The sequence below is a fragment of the Oncorhynchus masou genome, chromosome 18, assembly GCF_036934945.1.
Source record: "Oncorhynchus masou masou isolate Uvic2021 chromosome 18, UVic_Omas_1.1, whole genome shotgun sequence".
Taxonomy (NCBI): Eukaryota; Metazoa; Chordata; class Actinopteri; order Salmoniformes; family Salmonidae; genus Oncorhynchus; species Oncorhynchus masou.
In genome coordinates this window covers 51,691,639-51,709,892 of record NC_088229.1, presented here as the reverse complement: position 1 = coordinate 51,709,892, position 18,254 = coordinate 51,691,639, and the positions used below count along the sequence as shown (strand labels likewise).

The following is an 18,254-nucleotide window of genomic DNA, read 5'->3' as shown; positions in this document are numbered from 1 at the left end:
ACATAACAATGGTCAATATGGCCAAACAGTTTCATCAGACCAGAGGACATTTCTCCAAAAAGTATGTTTTTTTGTCGCCATGTGCAGTTGCAAACCGTAGTCTGGCATTTTTATGGCGGTTTTGGAGCAGTGGCTTCTCCCTTGCTGAGCGGCCTTTCAGGTTATGTTGATATAGGACTCGTTTTACTGTGGAAATAGATTCTTTTGTACCCGTTTCCTCCAGCATCTTCACAAGGTCCTTTGCTGTTGTTATGGGATTGATTTGCACTTTTCGCACCAAAGTATGCTCATCTCGTCTTCTTCCTGAGCGGTATGAGGGCTGCGTTGTCCCACGGTGTTTATACTTGCGTACTGTTTTTTGTACAGATGAACGTGGTACCTTTAGACATTTGGAAATTGCTCCCAAGGTTGAGCCAGACTTGTGGAGGTCTACAATTTTTTTTCTGAGATCTTCAATGATTTCTGTTGATTTTCCCATGACGTCAAGCAAAGAGGCACTGCGTTTAAAGGTTGGCCTTGAAATACATCCACAGATACACTTCCAATTAACTCTAATTATGTCAATTAACCTATTAGAAGCTTCTAAAGCCATGCCATAATTTTCTGGAATTTTCCAAGCTGTTTAAAGTCACAGTCAACTTAGTGTATGTAAACTTCTGACCCACTGGAATTGTGATACAGTGAATTATAAATTAAATAATCTGTTTGTAAACAACTGTTGGAAAAATGACTTGTGTCATGCATGAAGTAGATGTCCTAACTGACTTGCCAAAATTATAGTTTGTTAACAAGAAATTTGTGGAGTGGTTGAAAAACAAGTTTTAATGACTCCAACCTACGCGTATGTAATCTTCTGACTTCAACTGTATGTCCCTTTTATTTATCCTACAGTTGGTGTACAGGGAGAATAGACTGTAAAAACGGCCCGTGTTGTGAATTCTGTCGCTGTACATTTCAAAAGTGCTGACCAAATAGTTATGTTGACTACGTCCGTCCTAGCTCACTAATGTCTTAATCGAAAACATTGATTGCCTCTTATGCGCTCATAGTCCCCTTATGCCATAATTTGTACATCTCAATTGTCAGTAGAAATCACATTTGTTTAAGCAAGTCATCTTTTTTAAAAGTCAGTAAATGAGTCTGAATGAATTGTTTAGCTGCCAGACAAGGCACCACTGATAGCCAGGTGTAGAAGTCAGAAGGATTCACTCCATGGTGCTGAAAAGAAAGCTCTGCTTTTGGGACAGCTTTGTCAGCCCTCACAGTTTGTGGGCACTGTGTGTCACCAGTATAGTGCAATTAATGTATTGTTTAGTGTTGTGTAGTGGCTTTGCTGACATGAATCCCCAAACATTTTAGGGGAGTTTGCCCCACCAAGATTTACACGCTTGTGTACTGAATAGACTGATACCTATGGATTGTGGATCAATGAAATGGGTTAAGGCTGTACAGTGCAATATGAATGTCAATACACACAATAGGGTGACTGGGGAGGTGACTCCCCACAGTCAAAGTCCAGCAATCATCACTACGACAGTTTTATTTGTGTAAACGCTTCAGTTTTGTTCTGTTGGTGTCACTTTCAGAGGGCCTTTTATTTTGAAGGCGAACCGCAAATTACATTGTGGCTAGCTTCACATAAACATGTCCTACTATAATTAATCAAATGAACCGATTTATAAATGTGTGGTATTTTAGATGACACCGAGCAAGATAGTTAGCTAGCTACCTAGCTACTGAAACAGATTGTCATTTTGCTATTTTTGGTCTATTGTCTGCATTCATCAGCCAGCTAGCTTTCTTTCTGACCAGCACTGTCACAGAGCTTGGTGATGTGCATCTGCGCTTGTCGGACGACAGTTGAATGTTCACGATGCCACTGGACAAACTTCTACAGACATGTTGGTTAACATTTGGTCTATCCACCTTTTTACCACGTTCACGTACTAGTCAGAACTGGGTCATTGTCGACTTGCTAACTAGTTGTAGTTAATTACGTGCCTCGTTCAATTTATTAACGAATCAGAAAAGTCTGACTTTTCTATTTCCGACTGGCATATAAACGCGGAATTATTCCCATCAATACTTCTGTGTTGTGAAAGGCTATACATATGAAAAATCTGAATTATTGTAGTTCACATAAACTATATTTATTTAATTTGTCATGACCCGCCTTTTCTCTACAGTTGACATAAAACCTAGCAGCCATAGTGTGTAATGTATGTATTTAACAGAAACGTGTATTTTTGTGTTAGGTCTGTAAGAATAAACCCGGGTGAAGCGCACATCTGCTTCTTTATTTATGCACCAAACATACCCGATTTTTGTCATCGTCGCAGGTTGCAGCACCTGTCTGTGTTAACAATAAAACCATGGGAGCTAGCCGTGTATAAATTCTTACAGTAGGCCAATGCCTACATTTGACTTTTATTAACTCAACGTAAATAAACTTATTTATTATAGCCTAGTATCAATATGCCTATAGAAAAAAATATATACAGCAACAATTATTGGGCTTTATTGAGGCTACTGGATTGTTTCAGCCATTAAAGTACACTTGTCTCCTAAAATGAAAAATCGGAGCGCGCTTATAATGGGTGGCGGAGCAGCAACTACTCCAAAACCCAAAGGCACGTTTTAAATTCATCAACAGGTTGATCAAAAACCATACCATTTACGCTGGGTTGCTTTTCAGCGTCTTGGCCATAAAAGCAATCACGATTGTTGCGCTAGATGATCCGTTCACCCCCAAATATCGGTTTTAATAATGGGAGAACCAAACATGTCGGGAAGCGTGCGCTGCGCGCGTTACAGGTGGGCAAATTGCAGTGTACAATGGTTAGGCAGTGTAGAAAGAGTGTCTACACTGGCCGGTCTATAATCTAAAGACCACCTCTTATCGTCAATCACATGTATAAGAACCAAGTAGGGGTACCATAGGCTTCTGTCCCAAATGGAACCCTGTTTCATAAGAGGGTGCCATTTGGGATGTAACCATAGAAAAAAATGACACATGGGAAATTCCCCCAAAACATTGAAAACGATTCCAATAATAACTAACTACACAGAAATGTGTTCAAACATAAAATAGCTGCCACATAAAACCTTGTCCTTGAAGTAAATAATAATTCCCCCAAATACAATTTGCTCGTCAGTCCCCTAACATAAAACGGACAGAGTGGGGAACTGAAATGAACATCCGAACATACCTTTGAACCTTCTTTAGCTTATGTAGCAGATAACTGAAAAATATACCAAAATACATTCATACACCAAAACAAGGTTACTCTAAAGTACAAAATAAACAATAAAAATAGAAATTGCAAACGAAAAGAAATAGCTGTCACTTTGTGCAAAGATTCTCAATTAACTTGATCTTGTAACCTTGGTAGAGGAAAAAAAAAACATCAAGAAAATGATCAACATTTACCAATGAGATCAGATGACTCTAGACCACTACATAGGTAGTCAGTGTCGTAAGAGTCCTCATGGGAGCTATACACATATATACACACACAACTAGAAGAGCTATGCTCTGATTAACATGTATACATCACCTTATTTGAAACAAAAATAGAGGCACTAAACATTAACAGAAATAGCACCAAACGTCTATAAATGTCTTCTATCACCATCATGAGGAAAAGGGGAAAAAATGAAAACTAGTCACCAAGACTCATCTTATTACCTATATAAACTAGGCTATTAGAAAAATAATTAAAAAGCATGCAAGAAAGAAAAATATAATTCATCGAGCACTATGTTCCACTTAACACAAATGTGGCAAACTGATTTGTCATGCCTTGTATGAGAACACTAAGATGGTTAAGGGAGAAAGAAAAAAAAACATCTGCATGTGTGTGTCATGGATGTTACTTTAAGGTTAAAAAAGTTTATTTCAATTGAAAATTCTATATAAATATCTTTAAATACTAAAAGCAACCAGATTTTGGTGAAGAACATTTGCCTCCTTTTCTAATAACTTAAATAATTAACTGGTATTTGACAGCAGCCTTTTCCTACAATACCCAAACTAATCCAGAGCAGAACATTACATTTCAAAAGAGTACAAGCTTTCCCAAGACACCTTTCATACAATGAGAGGGAAAATCTGAATCACCATTAAAAGATAAGTGGGCCAACAGGCTCCTAAAATCCAAAACGAGAGTTCAATGTGCATAAAGTGAGGGGTGAAGCATCGTCCCCTAGAAAAATCATAGGAAAACATTGCTCTTCCAGAGAAAAGACAGTTAGTAGTTTGGTCAAAGTGACAAGACTACCCGACACCATCCTACCAAATGTTGAAGCAACGCAGTGTCTTTTGAGCATCATAAAATAGGGACTAATGAACATTAATACAAAAGATCAGAATTGTTGCAAAAATGACTATAGCAATTGACAAGCCAATGACTCGCAGTGTTATATGTACCATCCTAACATAGAAAATCTAATTATGTTCCGATTCGAAACCCTTATGGACCGATCTGTTCTAAAAAAGCAAATGTCATCTTGGGGACTGATTCAAGCAAATAACAACCTCACACATGGTCTATTTCTTCTTCTTGTTATTTTTTTTACATTTTCTTTTCTAACAAAAATGACCAAATAAATTGATCCTTTTATAAAAGTATGCTTGCCTCTGTGGCTATTGGCCCACAAGTTAATAAATTTCAGACCACTTTCAATGTGGCAGCGACTGTGGTTGGCACCCAAGGTTAAAGGCCAAAAGTCAGCTGGTGTGTCATGACTTTTCAATACGGATAATAATAATAAAAAAAAAAAAAAGAGTCAGAGCACAGCCAATGACACTTTAAAAAAGCTATGATGAAGACAAGAGAAATGAAAATGGAAGCCACTACTGTCCAAAAAAGATTCCCTGACATTTTTGGTCAACAGTAACAAGTTTGTAAACTCTTACTAAACTGGAGCATGGTTGGTAAAAAAGGCTGTCTTCTCGAGCACTTTGAAACATTGTGTTTAATTTGGGGGGACCACAATCAACAAGGCTGGGGAGAGTAACCAAGACGTCCTCATGATGTGTAATGTAGTTTTCAAAACATACCGCTGCCTTGATATTTCCCCCTTTAATGTAGTCTCTTTTACATGGCAGTGGTGACCGAGTCGGGGTGAGGCCCCAGGTACCCAGGCGAGGGGGCCTGGTAGGGGTCTGCACCCTGGCCAGAGCAGCCCGTGGCTGGGGCCACAGCCAAGCTGCGGAACAGCAGGTCCATAGATGGGAGCAGGGGCTTGAGCAGGCTGACCGGGCAGAATGCAGAGACGCCGTGGGGGGTGAAGTTCACCTTGTTGGGGTCAGGGCAGGAGGAGAAGAGGAGCGAGGACTGGGCTAGGTGTGGAAAGCTGTGGGACAGAAAGAGATGGTTGTTAGGAGCAGGATCACAAACTGTTCAAATGTGTCAGTCGACCTGATATCAGGGTTCATACACATTGACAAATGGAATTGAATGACTTTTCCTTGTAACCAAATTTCCATGACCAACAATTGACGGCATCTCTGAAGTAGTGTAAAAAAGTATGAGTAATGTGGTATCGACACTGGGAGGCTGCTCAGTGTCTGTCTGCTCTCTGATCCCATGTACCATCTCCTGTCGTTGAGTAAGGCACTTAACCCCCCACAAAGTAGAATACCTGTTAGGCAAAAGTACGAAACATGTGGTCAACCCTCACTCTGGAGAGCTACCTTGATGTAAAACAAATAATTAGCTTATTCAATATAGCAAAGATCAAATGGCTATGGTAGGCTACAAATCTTTTTATTCAGCTGAAGCAAGCCCAGAAATGTTCCTTTTCTAGTTTAGTCATATTTATCTTAGTCAGCTTAGAAGTGTTTACTTTGCAGGCTGACTAGCATCTATTGCAACGTCCCATACGTTAAATGCCCAAATCAACTGGAAGCATATACAAGTTTTGAACCAACATAATCCAAAAGAAAGGCTACATCTAATTATTTTTTACTAAAATGAATGTTCACAATTCAAATGATTTTGATTCAGATGATTAGATTCAATGCAATTAAACCGAATACTAACTAATACAATGGTGAAGTGAATTGTTTGTTTCATCGAAAATAATTGTTTAAATGAATAACGTGAATCGTTCAAAAAAGTACATCAACTTTGTATGGCCTTATTCGTGAGTGTCGGTGATATGCTTTTTAAGGACATGATGAAAACATTTTAATACATGCTAATAGCTAAACACTTAACTAGAGGGTACAAGATATGTTTTGATTTGACAACCTAGTTAGTCTGTTTATCATGTTTTATAGGCTATGCCGACCTGCTGCTGAAATGTCTGACTCGCTCTCTCTCCTTGAGCAACGGCGTCTCGCACACATGCAGGCGAGCTAAAGTGTTATTCCGATCCAGGCAGATGTTGATTTTTATTTTGTTGATAAAATATTTAAATTATTATTATTAAATTAATTTCCATTACTTTTAGGATTTTAGGATTTTCTAAAACTTTTTCCAGGACTGGGAAACACCATTTTAAAATTCCATTACTTTTTCATGATTTTCATGATCAGATGAACCCTGTGATATTGACACACCCAGTCTCCAATAACTTTGAAACCACTGGGGGTCAGTGCAGACTCAATCTAAGAAGCCATATGTTACCGTTCATAAGCTTTTTGGAATAAATGCATGCAAGTCAGAATGTTTTGTATTTATCTATGTACCAAAGCATACATCTTGTCCATACACACACGTTAGTGTGTATTTACATTTGTGTGGGCATGTACGTTTCAGTGCACATCAAACAATTACGCATGTGTGTGCGTGTACTTGCGAGAACCTACCTGGTCTCCTCACACACGCGGACCTTCTCGCAGCCCTCGGGGGGCTCCCTCTGGAAGCAGTAGCTCTTGTTGGGCCGGGGCGAGGAGGAGAGCAGCAAGGGGGATGGCTCCCACCCACCCTGGGATGACAGGAGACACAGCTCTGCACCCTCCGCCACACCTGAAGCGTGGTGTGAGAATAGGTCCAATATCTGAATAAGTCCAATATCTGTGTTTCTAAATTCCTATCACTGATGCCCAGTTCAGATGCAGCACCCGAGACGGTTTTATGCAGTTTGCTTGATCTGAACGGTCTAGCTGGGGTTTCCAAGGTTCAACATGTGAAATCTTAGCTAAAGACTTGCGACTGGCCAATCAGAACAGTGCGCTGACATTGTGTTTAGCCAAGCAGCTAGATAGCTAGCCAAGAAGACAGCTTGCTGATATCTCACAAAGTGTGCCCTGTTTCTGGTGCATGCATTTCATGCTACAACAAGTGGAAATGTTGTATCACGTCATTGTAAAGAGGCACCATTTACTGTGGAAATTGTCTCAACCATTTATAGCCAATTTAGCTTTTCCAGCCTGGTATTACTCAATTTTATGTTGATTAACCAAATGGGTCTTGTTCAGTATGGAGATAACGTTTTGAAACAGATAAACCCGGGAGGTACACCCTGAACCTGTCCAATAAGAACACAGTTTTCAATTACAAAACATTTTGCAGGTTTGTGTGCACCTTACTGAACAGGTTTGTGTGTACAGTACTGAACATAACACTGCACTGTTGTTGTTACAGGGCTATATTAGGGAGAGACTGACCTGGGTCCTGATTCACAGGTAAGTCTTCTACAGAAGAGGGGGAGAAAGAGGAGCAGGGTGAGGGTGTGGGGGAGAGGGGCGTGGTGGAGGGGTCGCTCTGGGAGCCACTGCTGCAGCTCAGTGGTGGAACTGGAGCCCTGTGGCCGTCAGGAACCTCCAGAATCTGAGAGAGACAAATGAATGCAGTGAATACACTGGACAACAGGACAAGAATGAATACCTCATTTGATGGAATTCTTATTATTGTTCCACTTTTGTCACAATATCGCCATTCAGGGGTAGCACTCTGTCCTTCGAGGTCCACACATAGGACTATTACAAAATTATAAACTTCTTCTAATTACTAGTGTTGACATAGCCCATTTAGATCTCACCCAATGTCTCCAGTTTTTCTAGTGAGGGTGTCGGGCATCAACAGGAAGTCAGAACAAAGGTCATTCAACCCCATTAAGTGTGTTCTTTCCCTGTACCTCCAGAAACCATTTAAAAATATTTCAAACATTTCCATCATTCTACGTACCCAGTTTATAACCAAATTAAAAAAGACCCCACACAATAAATTCAACACAGTATTAACACCACTTAACAAATATTCACAATAGGTGAGTTGTGTGTGCATGCTGGTGTGGGGCAAAACGTATGGCAAAAACAAATAAATGGCCAGGCCTTACTTATTTGGGAGCTCCCCCTACGGCCAGATGTGGGACACCCGTCTAGTCTATTTTACCAAACATTTATGGGATATAATTATTTCCTTATGGAGTTATCAAGAGTTGTAATTCTAATTAGATCTATTCGAATTTGTTTACTTTTTATTTAACAGGCAGTATTGTTTTGTTTTTTTAAATACCGGTCCACTGGGGCCTGTCGGTAAATATACAAGTAGATTTTTTTCACATGCCTGCCCGTAAAAGGGAAAAATATATATTGGGAATGGTTGACATTTACTCCAAATGGAAGTTTCCCCACCTCGAGTGATGTGTATTACTGTTGTTTTGGTTGTTCTCGTCTTTGTTTTGATACAAATCTCACCAGATTGGGTCTGCTGTATGGTCGGGATGTCTCCCTAAGGATTGGCCCTCTAACTCCCTGACCCTGTAACTTTGCAGTGAGATCGCCAAGATGATAGGACTATAAGCCAATTTGGGGGGGAAATTATTTAAACTGTGCATTCTTTTGACATTTGATCTAGAAATCTGTATAAATATATTGGTAGGATTAAGAATTGGTCATAGAGTAAATCATTTGTATGGTTAACAGTCTGGAAAATTCAGTTCACTAAGGGGCTGTCCTGTACCACTTCTATAGAGTGCGACATGAGTCCATGTGGAGGGAGCATGGAGAGAGATCCTGGTCAAACTTCTCTCACACTGCTGGTGTACTTGTAGGAAACTGGACAAGGCATAATGGACTGTAAAGGACACTGGCAGCTTAGGTGAGATACATTATCAAGGGCAAGGGTTGAAACTCAATGACAACGGAAGTCATCTTCAATTGCGATAAATTAAGTGTAAGAAAGTCTTTCCCTCATGTTAATGCATGTTTAATGAACATGTTTGTAAGTCATTTTCTATTAAGTTCAAACTTAGTCTCAAAATGAAGGAAATGTCATGGAAAATTCCATAAATTTAATCGAGACCACACATACAGTTGAAGTCAGAAGTTCACATACACCTTAGCCAAATACATTTAAACAAAGTTTCACACTTCCTGACATTTAATCCTAGTAAATATTCCCTGTCAAAGGTCAGTTAGGATCACCACTTCATTTTAAGAATGTGAAATGTCAGAATAATAGTAGAGAGAATTATTTATTTCAGCTTTTATTTCTTTCATCACATTCCCAGTGGGTCAGAAGTTGACATACACTCAATTAGTATTTGGTAGCATTGCTTTTGAATTGTTTAACTTGGGTCAAACGGTGAGAGTTGCCTTCCACAAGCTTCCCACAATAAGTTGGGTGAATTTTGGCCCATTCCTTCTGACAGAGCTGGTGTCACTTCCACAACTTTGGAAGTACACTTGGGGTCATTGTTAATTTGGAAGACCCTTTTGCGACCAAGCTTTAACTTCCTGGATTGACATCTTGAGATGTTGCTTCAATATATCCACATACTTTCCTCCCTCATGATGTCATCTATTTTGTGAAGTGCACCAGTCCCTCCTGCAGCAAAGCATCCCCACAACATTATGCTGCCATCCCAGTGCTTCACGGTTGGGATGGTGTTCTTCAGCTTGCAAGCATCCCCCTTTTTTCCTCCAAACATAACAATGGTCATTATGGCCAAACAGTTCTATTTTTGTTTCATCAGACCAGAGGACATTTCTCCAAAAAGTACAATCTTTGTCCCCATGTTCAGTTGCAAACCGTAGTCTGGCTTTTTTTTATGGCAGTTTTGGAGCAGTGGCTTATCCTTGCTGAGCAGCCTTTCAGGTTATGTCGATATAGGACTCCTTTTACTGTGAATATAGATACTTTTGTACCGGTTTCCTCCAGCATCTTCACAGGGTCCAAGGTACTTGCGTACTATTGTTTGTACAGATGAACATGTTACCTTCAGGCATTTGGAAATTGCTCCCAAGGATGAACCAAACTTGTGGATGTCTACAATTTTTTTTCCTGAGGTCTTGGCTGTATTCTTTTGATTTTCCTATGATGTCAAGCAAAGAGGCACAGAGTTTGAAGGTAGGCCTTGAAATACATCCACAGGTACAATTGACTCAAATTATGTCAATTAGCCTATCAGAAGCTTCTAAAGCCATGACATTATTGCTGACAAACTGCTACAGACCTATATCTATCCACCATGCCTTTCTAAGGTCTTTGAAAGCCAAGTTAACAGATTACCGACCATTTCGAATCTCGCCATACCTTCTCTGCTATGCAATCTGGTTTCAGAGCTGGTCATGGGTGCACCTCAGCCACGCTCAAGGTCCTAAACGATATCTTAACCACCATCGATAAGAAACCTTACTGTGCAGCCGTATTCATTGATCTGGCCAAGGCTTTCGACTGTCAATCACCACATCCTCATTGGCAGACTCGACAGCCTTGGTTTCTCAAATGATTGCCTCGCCTGGTTCACCAACTACTTCTCTGATGGAGTTCAGTGTGTCAAATCGGAGGGTCTGCTGTCCGGACCTCTGGCAGTTTCTATGGGGGTGCCACAGGGTTCAATTCTTGGTTCGACTCTCTTCTCTGTATACATCAATGAGGTCGCTCTTGCTGCTGGTGAGTCTCTGATCCATCTCTACGCAGACGACACCATTCTGTATACTTCTGGCCCTTCTTTGGACACTGTTAACAACCCTCCAGGCAAGCTTCAATGCCATACAACTCTCCTTCCGTGGCCTCCAATTGCTCTTAAATACAAGTAAAACTAAATGCATGCACTTCAACCGATCGCTACCCGCACCTACCCGCCTGTCCAACATCACTACTCTGGACGGCTGACTTAGAATACGTGGACAACTACAAATACTTAGGTGTCTGGTTAGACTGCAAACTCTCCTTCCAGACCCATATCAAACATCTCCAATCCAAAGTTAAATCTAGAATTGGCTTCCTATTTCGCAACAAAGCATCCTTCACTCATGCTGCCAAACATACCCTTGTAAAACTGACCATCCTACCAATCCTCGACTTTGGCGATGTCATTTACAAAATAGCCTCCAATACCCTACTCAACAAATTGGATGTAGTCTATCACAGTGCAAACCGTTTTGTCACCCACTGGCTCCATGTCATCTACAAGACCCTGCTAGGTAAAGTCCCCTCTTATCGCTGGTCACCATAGCATCTCCCACCTGTAGCACACACTCCAGCAGGTATATCTCTCTAGTCACCCCCAAAACCAATTCTTTCTTTGGCCGCCTCTCCTTCCAGTTCTCTGCTGCCAATGACTGGAACGAACTACAAAAATCTCTGAAACTAGAAACACATATCTCCCTCACTAGCTTTAAGCACCAACTGTCAGAGCAGCTCACAGATTACTGCACCTGTACATAGCCCACCTATACTTTAGCCCAAACAACTACCTCTTTCCCTACTGTATTTTATTTATTTATTTATTTTGCTCCTTTGCACCCCATTATTTGTATTTCTACTTTACACATTCTTCCATTGCAAATCTACCATTCCAGTGTTTTACTTGCTATATTGTATATACTTTGCCACCATGGCCTTTTTTTGCCTTTACCTCCCTTATCTCACCTCATTTGCTCACATCGTATATAGACTTGTTTATACTGTATTATTGACTGTACGTGTCGTTGTATGTGTCGAACTGCTTTGCTTTATCCTGGCCAGGTCGCAATTGTAAATGAGAACTTGTTCTCAACTTGCCTACCTGGTTAAATAAAGGTGAAATAAATAAATAAATTTAAAAAAATTCTGGAATTTTCCAAGCTGTTTAAAGGCACAGTCAACTTAGTGTATGTAAACTTCTGACCCACTAGAATTGTGATACAGTGAATTATAAAGTGAAATAATCTGTCTAAACAATTGTTGGAAAAATTACTTGTTTCATGCACAAAGTAGATGTCCTAATCGATTTGCCAAAACTATAGTTTGTTAACAAGACATTTGTGGAGTGGTTGAAAAACTACTTTTAATGACTCCAAACTAAATGCATGTAAACTTCCGACTTCTACTGTAATTAGTCAAGCTATCCCGTGTTACTGCTTAAAGAATAGTCTCGTTACATTCCAGTGTTTTTTGTAACCTGATGCAAACTTTTCTTTGAGTGACTTAGCTATACGCCCAGTCTTATGACTAAGAACCATTTAGGTGCGACCGCAGCATGCGAGACATACGGTTGAGCCCTCGTGCCATCTTAATCTGCACAGACAATAACAGTGCATTTGATAACTAACCTATCAGATTACATTGGTTGCATCTCTAATAAAGCCTAATATTGTTCAAGCCATTTGATTTTTTTTTTTTTAATTTTACCTTTATTTTACTAGGCAAGTCAGTTGAGAACAAATTCTTATTTTCAATGACGGCCTAGGAACAGTGGGTTAACTGCCTGTTCAGAGGCAGAACGACAGATTTGTACCTTGTCAGCTCGGGGATTCGAACTTGCAACCTTTTGATTACTAGTCCAACGCTCTAACCACTAGGCTACCCTGCCGCCCCGAATGCTGAACATGCCGCGCACCAAGCAGCACAGTTTGACTAGGCTACTGATACTGCCTGGGGTTGTTCGGCATGCAAAATGTCTTACAGATCAGCATAGCAACGCGCATGCCCCACCCACCTGAGGATCTGTCTACTATATCCATCCATTTCCTGTGTTTGATGATGTGACCTGTCACTTGTGACCTGTCAAAAAAAACATCTCAAGGACATGGCGGACGGAACCAAAAATCTCAAATTTGGGCTCATCAGACCAAAAGGACAGATTTCCACCAGTCTAATGTCTATTGCTTGTGTTTCTTGGCCCAAGCAAGTCTCTTCTTCTTAGTGGTGTCCTTGAGTAGTGGATTCTTTGCAGCAATTCGACCATGCAGGCCTGATTCACAGTCTCCTCTGAACAGTTGATGTTGAGATGCGTCTGTTACTTGACCTATGAATAATTTATTTGGGCTGCAATTTCTGAGGCTGGTAACTAATGAACTTATCCTGTGCAGCAGGGTCTTCCTTTCCTGTGGCGGTCCTCACGAGCCAGTTTTTTGCGACTGCATTTGAAGAAACTTAAAGTGTTCTGTATTGACTGATGTTCATGTCTTAAAGTAATGATGGACTGTCATCTCTCTTTGCTAATTTGAGCTGTTCTTCCCATAATATGGACTTGGTCTTTTACCAAATAGGGCTATCACCCCCGTCACAACACAACTGATTGGCTCAAATGCATTGACGAAAGAAATTCCACAAATTAACTCAAGGCAGACCTATTAATTGAAATGCATTCCAGATGAGTACCTCAAAGCTGATTGAGAGAATGCCAAGAGTGTGCAAAGCTGTCATCAAGGCAAAGGGTGGCTATTTGAAGAATCTCAAATATTGATTGATTTGTTTAATACAAGATTATCAAATAAATGTTCTCATGAACTCCAAACTCAGAATGTATGTTAGGCATGCCTGTCTCTAGTACATTTGAGAAAAGCAATACATCCAAAGATTAGAAAATGGCATCTTTGTTTAGAATTGTGTATAATGCTGCCATGCTTCCTCTCAGCCTGCACATAAGCCAGCACCTCTTATTGCTACTTGCAGCTATATTTAAACATTCTGTTTTGGATTGAGATTTTCTGCAAACCTGTTGAAACAACTCTTGAAGTGACAGATAGTTTAGTGATGAGCTTTGAAGGCACTAAGCACCCTGGGACTAAATACCTCCCTCTGCAACTGGATCCTGGGCTTCCTGGCGGGCCGCCCCCAGGTGGTAAGGTAGGTAACACATCTGCCACGCTGATATTTAACACGGGGGCAACACAGGGGTGCATGCTCAGTCCCCTCCTGTACTCCCTGTTCACCCATGACTGCATTGCCATGCATAACTAACACCATTAAGTTTGCCGACGACAGAACAGTGTCAACAGCCTGATCACCAACAACCGAGGTTTGATCCCAGGCAGCCAACCGCCACCGGGAGAAGCATGAGGCGGTGCACAAGCGTCGTCCGGGTTAGGGGAGGGTCTGGCCGACCGGGATGTCACTAATGCAGCAGGCCAGGCACATGCACGCTGACTTGTGTTGCCAGTTAAACAGTGTTTTCTCCGACACATTGGTGCGGCTGGTTTCCGGGTTAAGCGGGCAGGTGTTAAGGAGTGCGGTTTGGCGGAGAAGGCATGACTCAAGCTTCACAGTTGCAGCAATGAGACAAGATCGTAATAGGATCACATTTGTATATCACGAAATTGGGGAGAAAAAGGGGGTGAAATATATATTTATTTTTAAACTAAGAACTAATTCAGGAAAACAGGTAAGATAACGAGATGGATAATCGCAATATCAAGAATAGATTTCCCTTGAGGAGTGAGTATTGTAGGGCTGCAATGGAAATTAGCACAATCTAAATGTCTTACCCAGCACTGGTGGTGGGGCGGCTGGCACACGAACATGCCCTCCAGCTCCTGGTTGAGGCCCTCCACGCTACGGCGCAGACGAGGGGTTAGCTTGTACAGGGGTGTGGGTGGGATAGGTGGGATAGGCTGGGGGAGAAAGCAATAGAGGCATCAACTGATTTAATAAATTGAATTCATACTTCAAAATTGACTGACAATCAGTGGAAGACTACAGTAAAAATGAGACAACAGAACAATACAGTAGGACATAAAGTACACATTCATAATGTATGTGCAATGCATAGAGTAAACAAAACATTGGCATAGACAAACAAGCAAGCGTAGGGCATAGGTACGCCAAACAGACACTTGCAACACGCAAGTATGGACACACACATGCGCAAACAGATAAAGCACATTAAAATGACATATCGCTCCCAGTACACATCCTCAGAGTTATCAGTTAGTGACTAAACTTTGGAAATGTAAGGAAATTAAGAACCCAGGTTTAAATAAGCCTAGTAGTGGAAATCGGTCAAAGCTTTAGCTGTGCTTGAGTGAGTTAACCTAGAGCAATGGAACCATACCAAAAGTACAAATCCAGCCTATCCGGCAATAGGCAAGCTCAAGCAAACACTCAGAATTTGAAAGATAGCAATTTTCCATTTGAACCCAGGTTTGATATATTTTACAATGCATTATAACTATTACTGTGCTTATTTCTAGTCTTCATATGTTTTGATGAGAGTAGGCCTATTTCTGGAGTGTGTATTGGCCCATACTTCCTTCTCTTCTTGCACAATGACGATAATGCAGTGCATATGGGTTGAAGGCCTATAGAAGGGTCATGTTCATTGTGTATCTTTCCCTTTCAAGACTATTCGACTCGTATCTAGATCCATGGGCTACAGAAAATATATTTTTTTGTTTAAAATGATTAGATGCGGTTTGATTAGAGGAACAAATTAGTTCGGTGCATAACATTTGTTGAATAAAGACATACATTTTCTTTATTATTATTATTTTTAATTTTACCCCTTTTTCGTGGTCTCTTGTCTCATTGCTACAACTCCCGCACAGGCTCGGGAGAGACTATGGTTGAAAGTCAAGTGTCCTCCGATACACAAACCAACCAAGCCGCACTGCTTCTTAACACAGCTCCATCCAACCCAACCGCCAGCCACACCAATGTGTCGGAGGAAACACGGTGCACCTGGCAACCTTGGTTAGCGCGCACTGCGCCCGGCCCGCCACAGGAGTCGCTGGAGCCCGATGAGACAAGGATTTCCCTACCGGCCAAACCCTCCCAAACCCGGACGACGCTAGGCTAATTGTGCGTCGCCCCACGGACCTCCCGGTCACGGCCGGTTACGACAGAGCCTGGGCGCGAACCCAGAGTCTCTGGTAGCACAGCTGGCGCTGCAGTACAGCGCCCTTAACCACTTCGCCACCCAGGAGGCCAAGACATACATTTTCAATTCCAAATGAAAATCTGCAAATTGAGCTCATGAGCTGGGCCTCTGAGCTGGATCTGTCTGAGCTGACTTAGCAGTGTGTGTAAATTATGTATATGACTATGGTGTATGCAGTCACCTGAGCTAAGCCATCAAGGAGACTAGTGGGCATCTTCTACTCCACTATCGGTTTTTGGGGGGAACACAAGTGATTGCTGTCCTTGTCATGAAATTTTCAACTTTACCCTGTATATCTAAAAATGACCATATACAGATTTTGTAAAACAAAACTGCTGGTGAAACTTAATAGAAATTAAATCTAATGTAAGCCCCGATTAGCAGGTAGGCTATAGCCAGATGAGTCGTCTCCGGTACCTTAATTGTATTCGGGTAAAACATTTTTTAACAGTGCATTTGATAACTAACCTATCAAATTACATTGGTTGCATCTCAACTAATAAAGCCTAATATTGCTCAAGCCATTTGAATGCTGAACATGCCGCGCAGCACAGTTAGGCTACCGATACTGCCTGGGGTTGTTCGGCATGCAAAATGTCTTACAGATCAGCATAGCAACGCGCATGCCCCACCCACCTGAGGATCTGTCTACTATATCCATCCATTTCCTGTGTTTGATGGAATCAAATTCCACTTGTCACTTAAATCTCGCTGATTGATTGCTTTAATTTTTCTTCTGTGACTCGTTCATACTCTTGCTTGTGCCTGTCATTTTTCCCCGTTAACATTAGAAGAAATGTTTGTAATGACCTGTCAAAAAAACAAAATGGGCTCAATGGAATACATTCTCTTTTGTTGTATCTAAGAAACGCTAAAACTTGATCTGGGATTTAACGCACCTACATCACAAGAAAGTGAAGACAACTTATTTTGATGGGTGTCCATTTTGTGCAATTGAAAAAAGTTATCATTCAGTACAGTTGAAATGTTTACAAATTAGATGCGCTGAATCGAAAGCAACTTCCGAAACTAAAACATTTGGATTAGTGATATGTCTGATCTTGCAAACAATGTGGAGTATGTGTCGAGCGTGTTGATTTTTAATCTGAGGGTATCCTGTTATTGACACCTCAGTTGAGTTACGAAAGAGCACGTGACAATAGTAATTAGAGGCAGTCTAGACAGCACAGGTGAATTCAGGTAGGGTAGACAGAGAGTTGGATGGTTGTAGCCCTGTTCCACCCATTTATGTTAATGTATTTATATATGCAAATACACCAATATATGTTAAACTAAAGACGTGTATAAATATACAATAAGAATGTATGCAGTAGTGCATTTAGAAGAAAAAAATGCTATTTGACAAATGTAATAGCTGAATTCCCACCAAATTCCCTAGTAGTAAAATATTTTATGTATTATAATTCAGTTAATATCTGATGGATCTTCATCTCTTGTTGAATTTTAGAATAGTTTTTTGGCTTTTTTCCCACAAATGTCAATGCAGTTACATGCTTATTTTAACACTGAAAGAGAGGGAGCATCAGTTATAAATTATTAGGTATTTTAAGAAGGTAGAAAGAAAGTAATATGAGCAAAACTAATTTGGGAACTGACAATTCGTAACTTTTGAATGGGTTTTCTGACTGATGCATGGTACAGTTTGGGCTCCAGCGGACTGATTCACTCGTATCTTAAAACATCTGCACTGGGAACCGATGAGTATCGTGCATCTTCAAACTAAAGAAAACAAGACTGAAAACAGGGCTATACTAGCTGGGCATGACCATTAAGAAATGCTCATTTTAATTTGTTGCAAAACGTTTAAAACATTTTTGGGGCTGTGTGCCCTAATGAACACAACCCACTTCTACAGGCTAGCATAGGAAACAGTGTGTTCCACAGCTGGTGCAGAAAGCAGAAGTAGGTAGTGATATCGTCACTTTCCTGTTGCTTCACTAGTCGGCTAATTTGATTCACTTCCTCTGATATGCTGCTTTGCTTATTGACTGTGTGGTCCACCGCTCCGGTTTCTGTAAAAATCTGGTATGGGGCTGGATAAATGTAACCACAATTAAATGCATAGACTGAGCTATGGATGCAAGGACTGACCATCCATCATATCAAAATGATTGTTTCTACCATGAGGCTACATTTTCATTTAATTTACTTTGTTTACAAACATCGGAGTAAAACAAGCTTATATTTTGGGT

General features: G+C 40.8%; 1 protein-coding gene across 2 annotated transcripts in view; it reads right to left on the bottom strand.

The window, feature by feature from the left end:
- Positions 1-2,390: 2,390 nt before the first annotated feature.
- LOC135504778 (protein FAM117A-like) overlaps positions 2,391-18,254 on the bottom strand; it is a 33,568-nt gene continuing 17,704 nt past the window's right edge. For both annotated transcript variants that reach the window (XM_064923634.1, XM_064923635.1), the window contains exons 5-8: positions 14,651-14,776; positions 7,619-7,781; positions 6,818-6,977; positions 2,391-5,358 (exon numbers count right to left, since the gene is read on the bottom strand). In XM_064923634.1, coding sequence (XP_064779706.1) covers positions 5,100-5,358; positions 6,818-6,977; positions 7,619-7,781; positions 14,651-14,776 — 708 coding nt within the window. In that variant the 3' untranslated portion in view covers positions 2,391-5,099. The remainder of the gene's footprint in view (positions 5,359-6,817; positions 6,978-7,618; positions 7,782-14,650; positions 14,777-18,254) is intronic.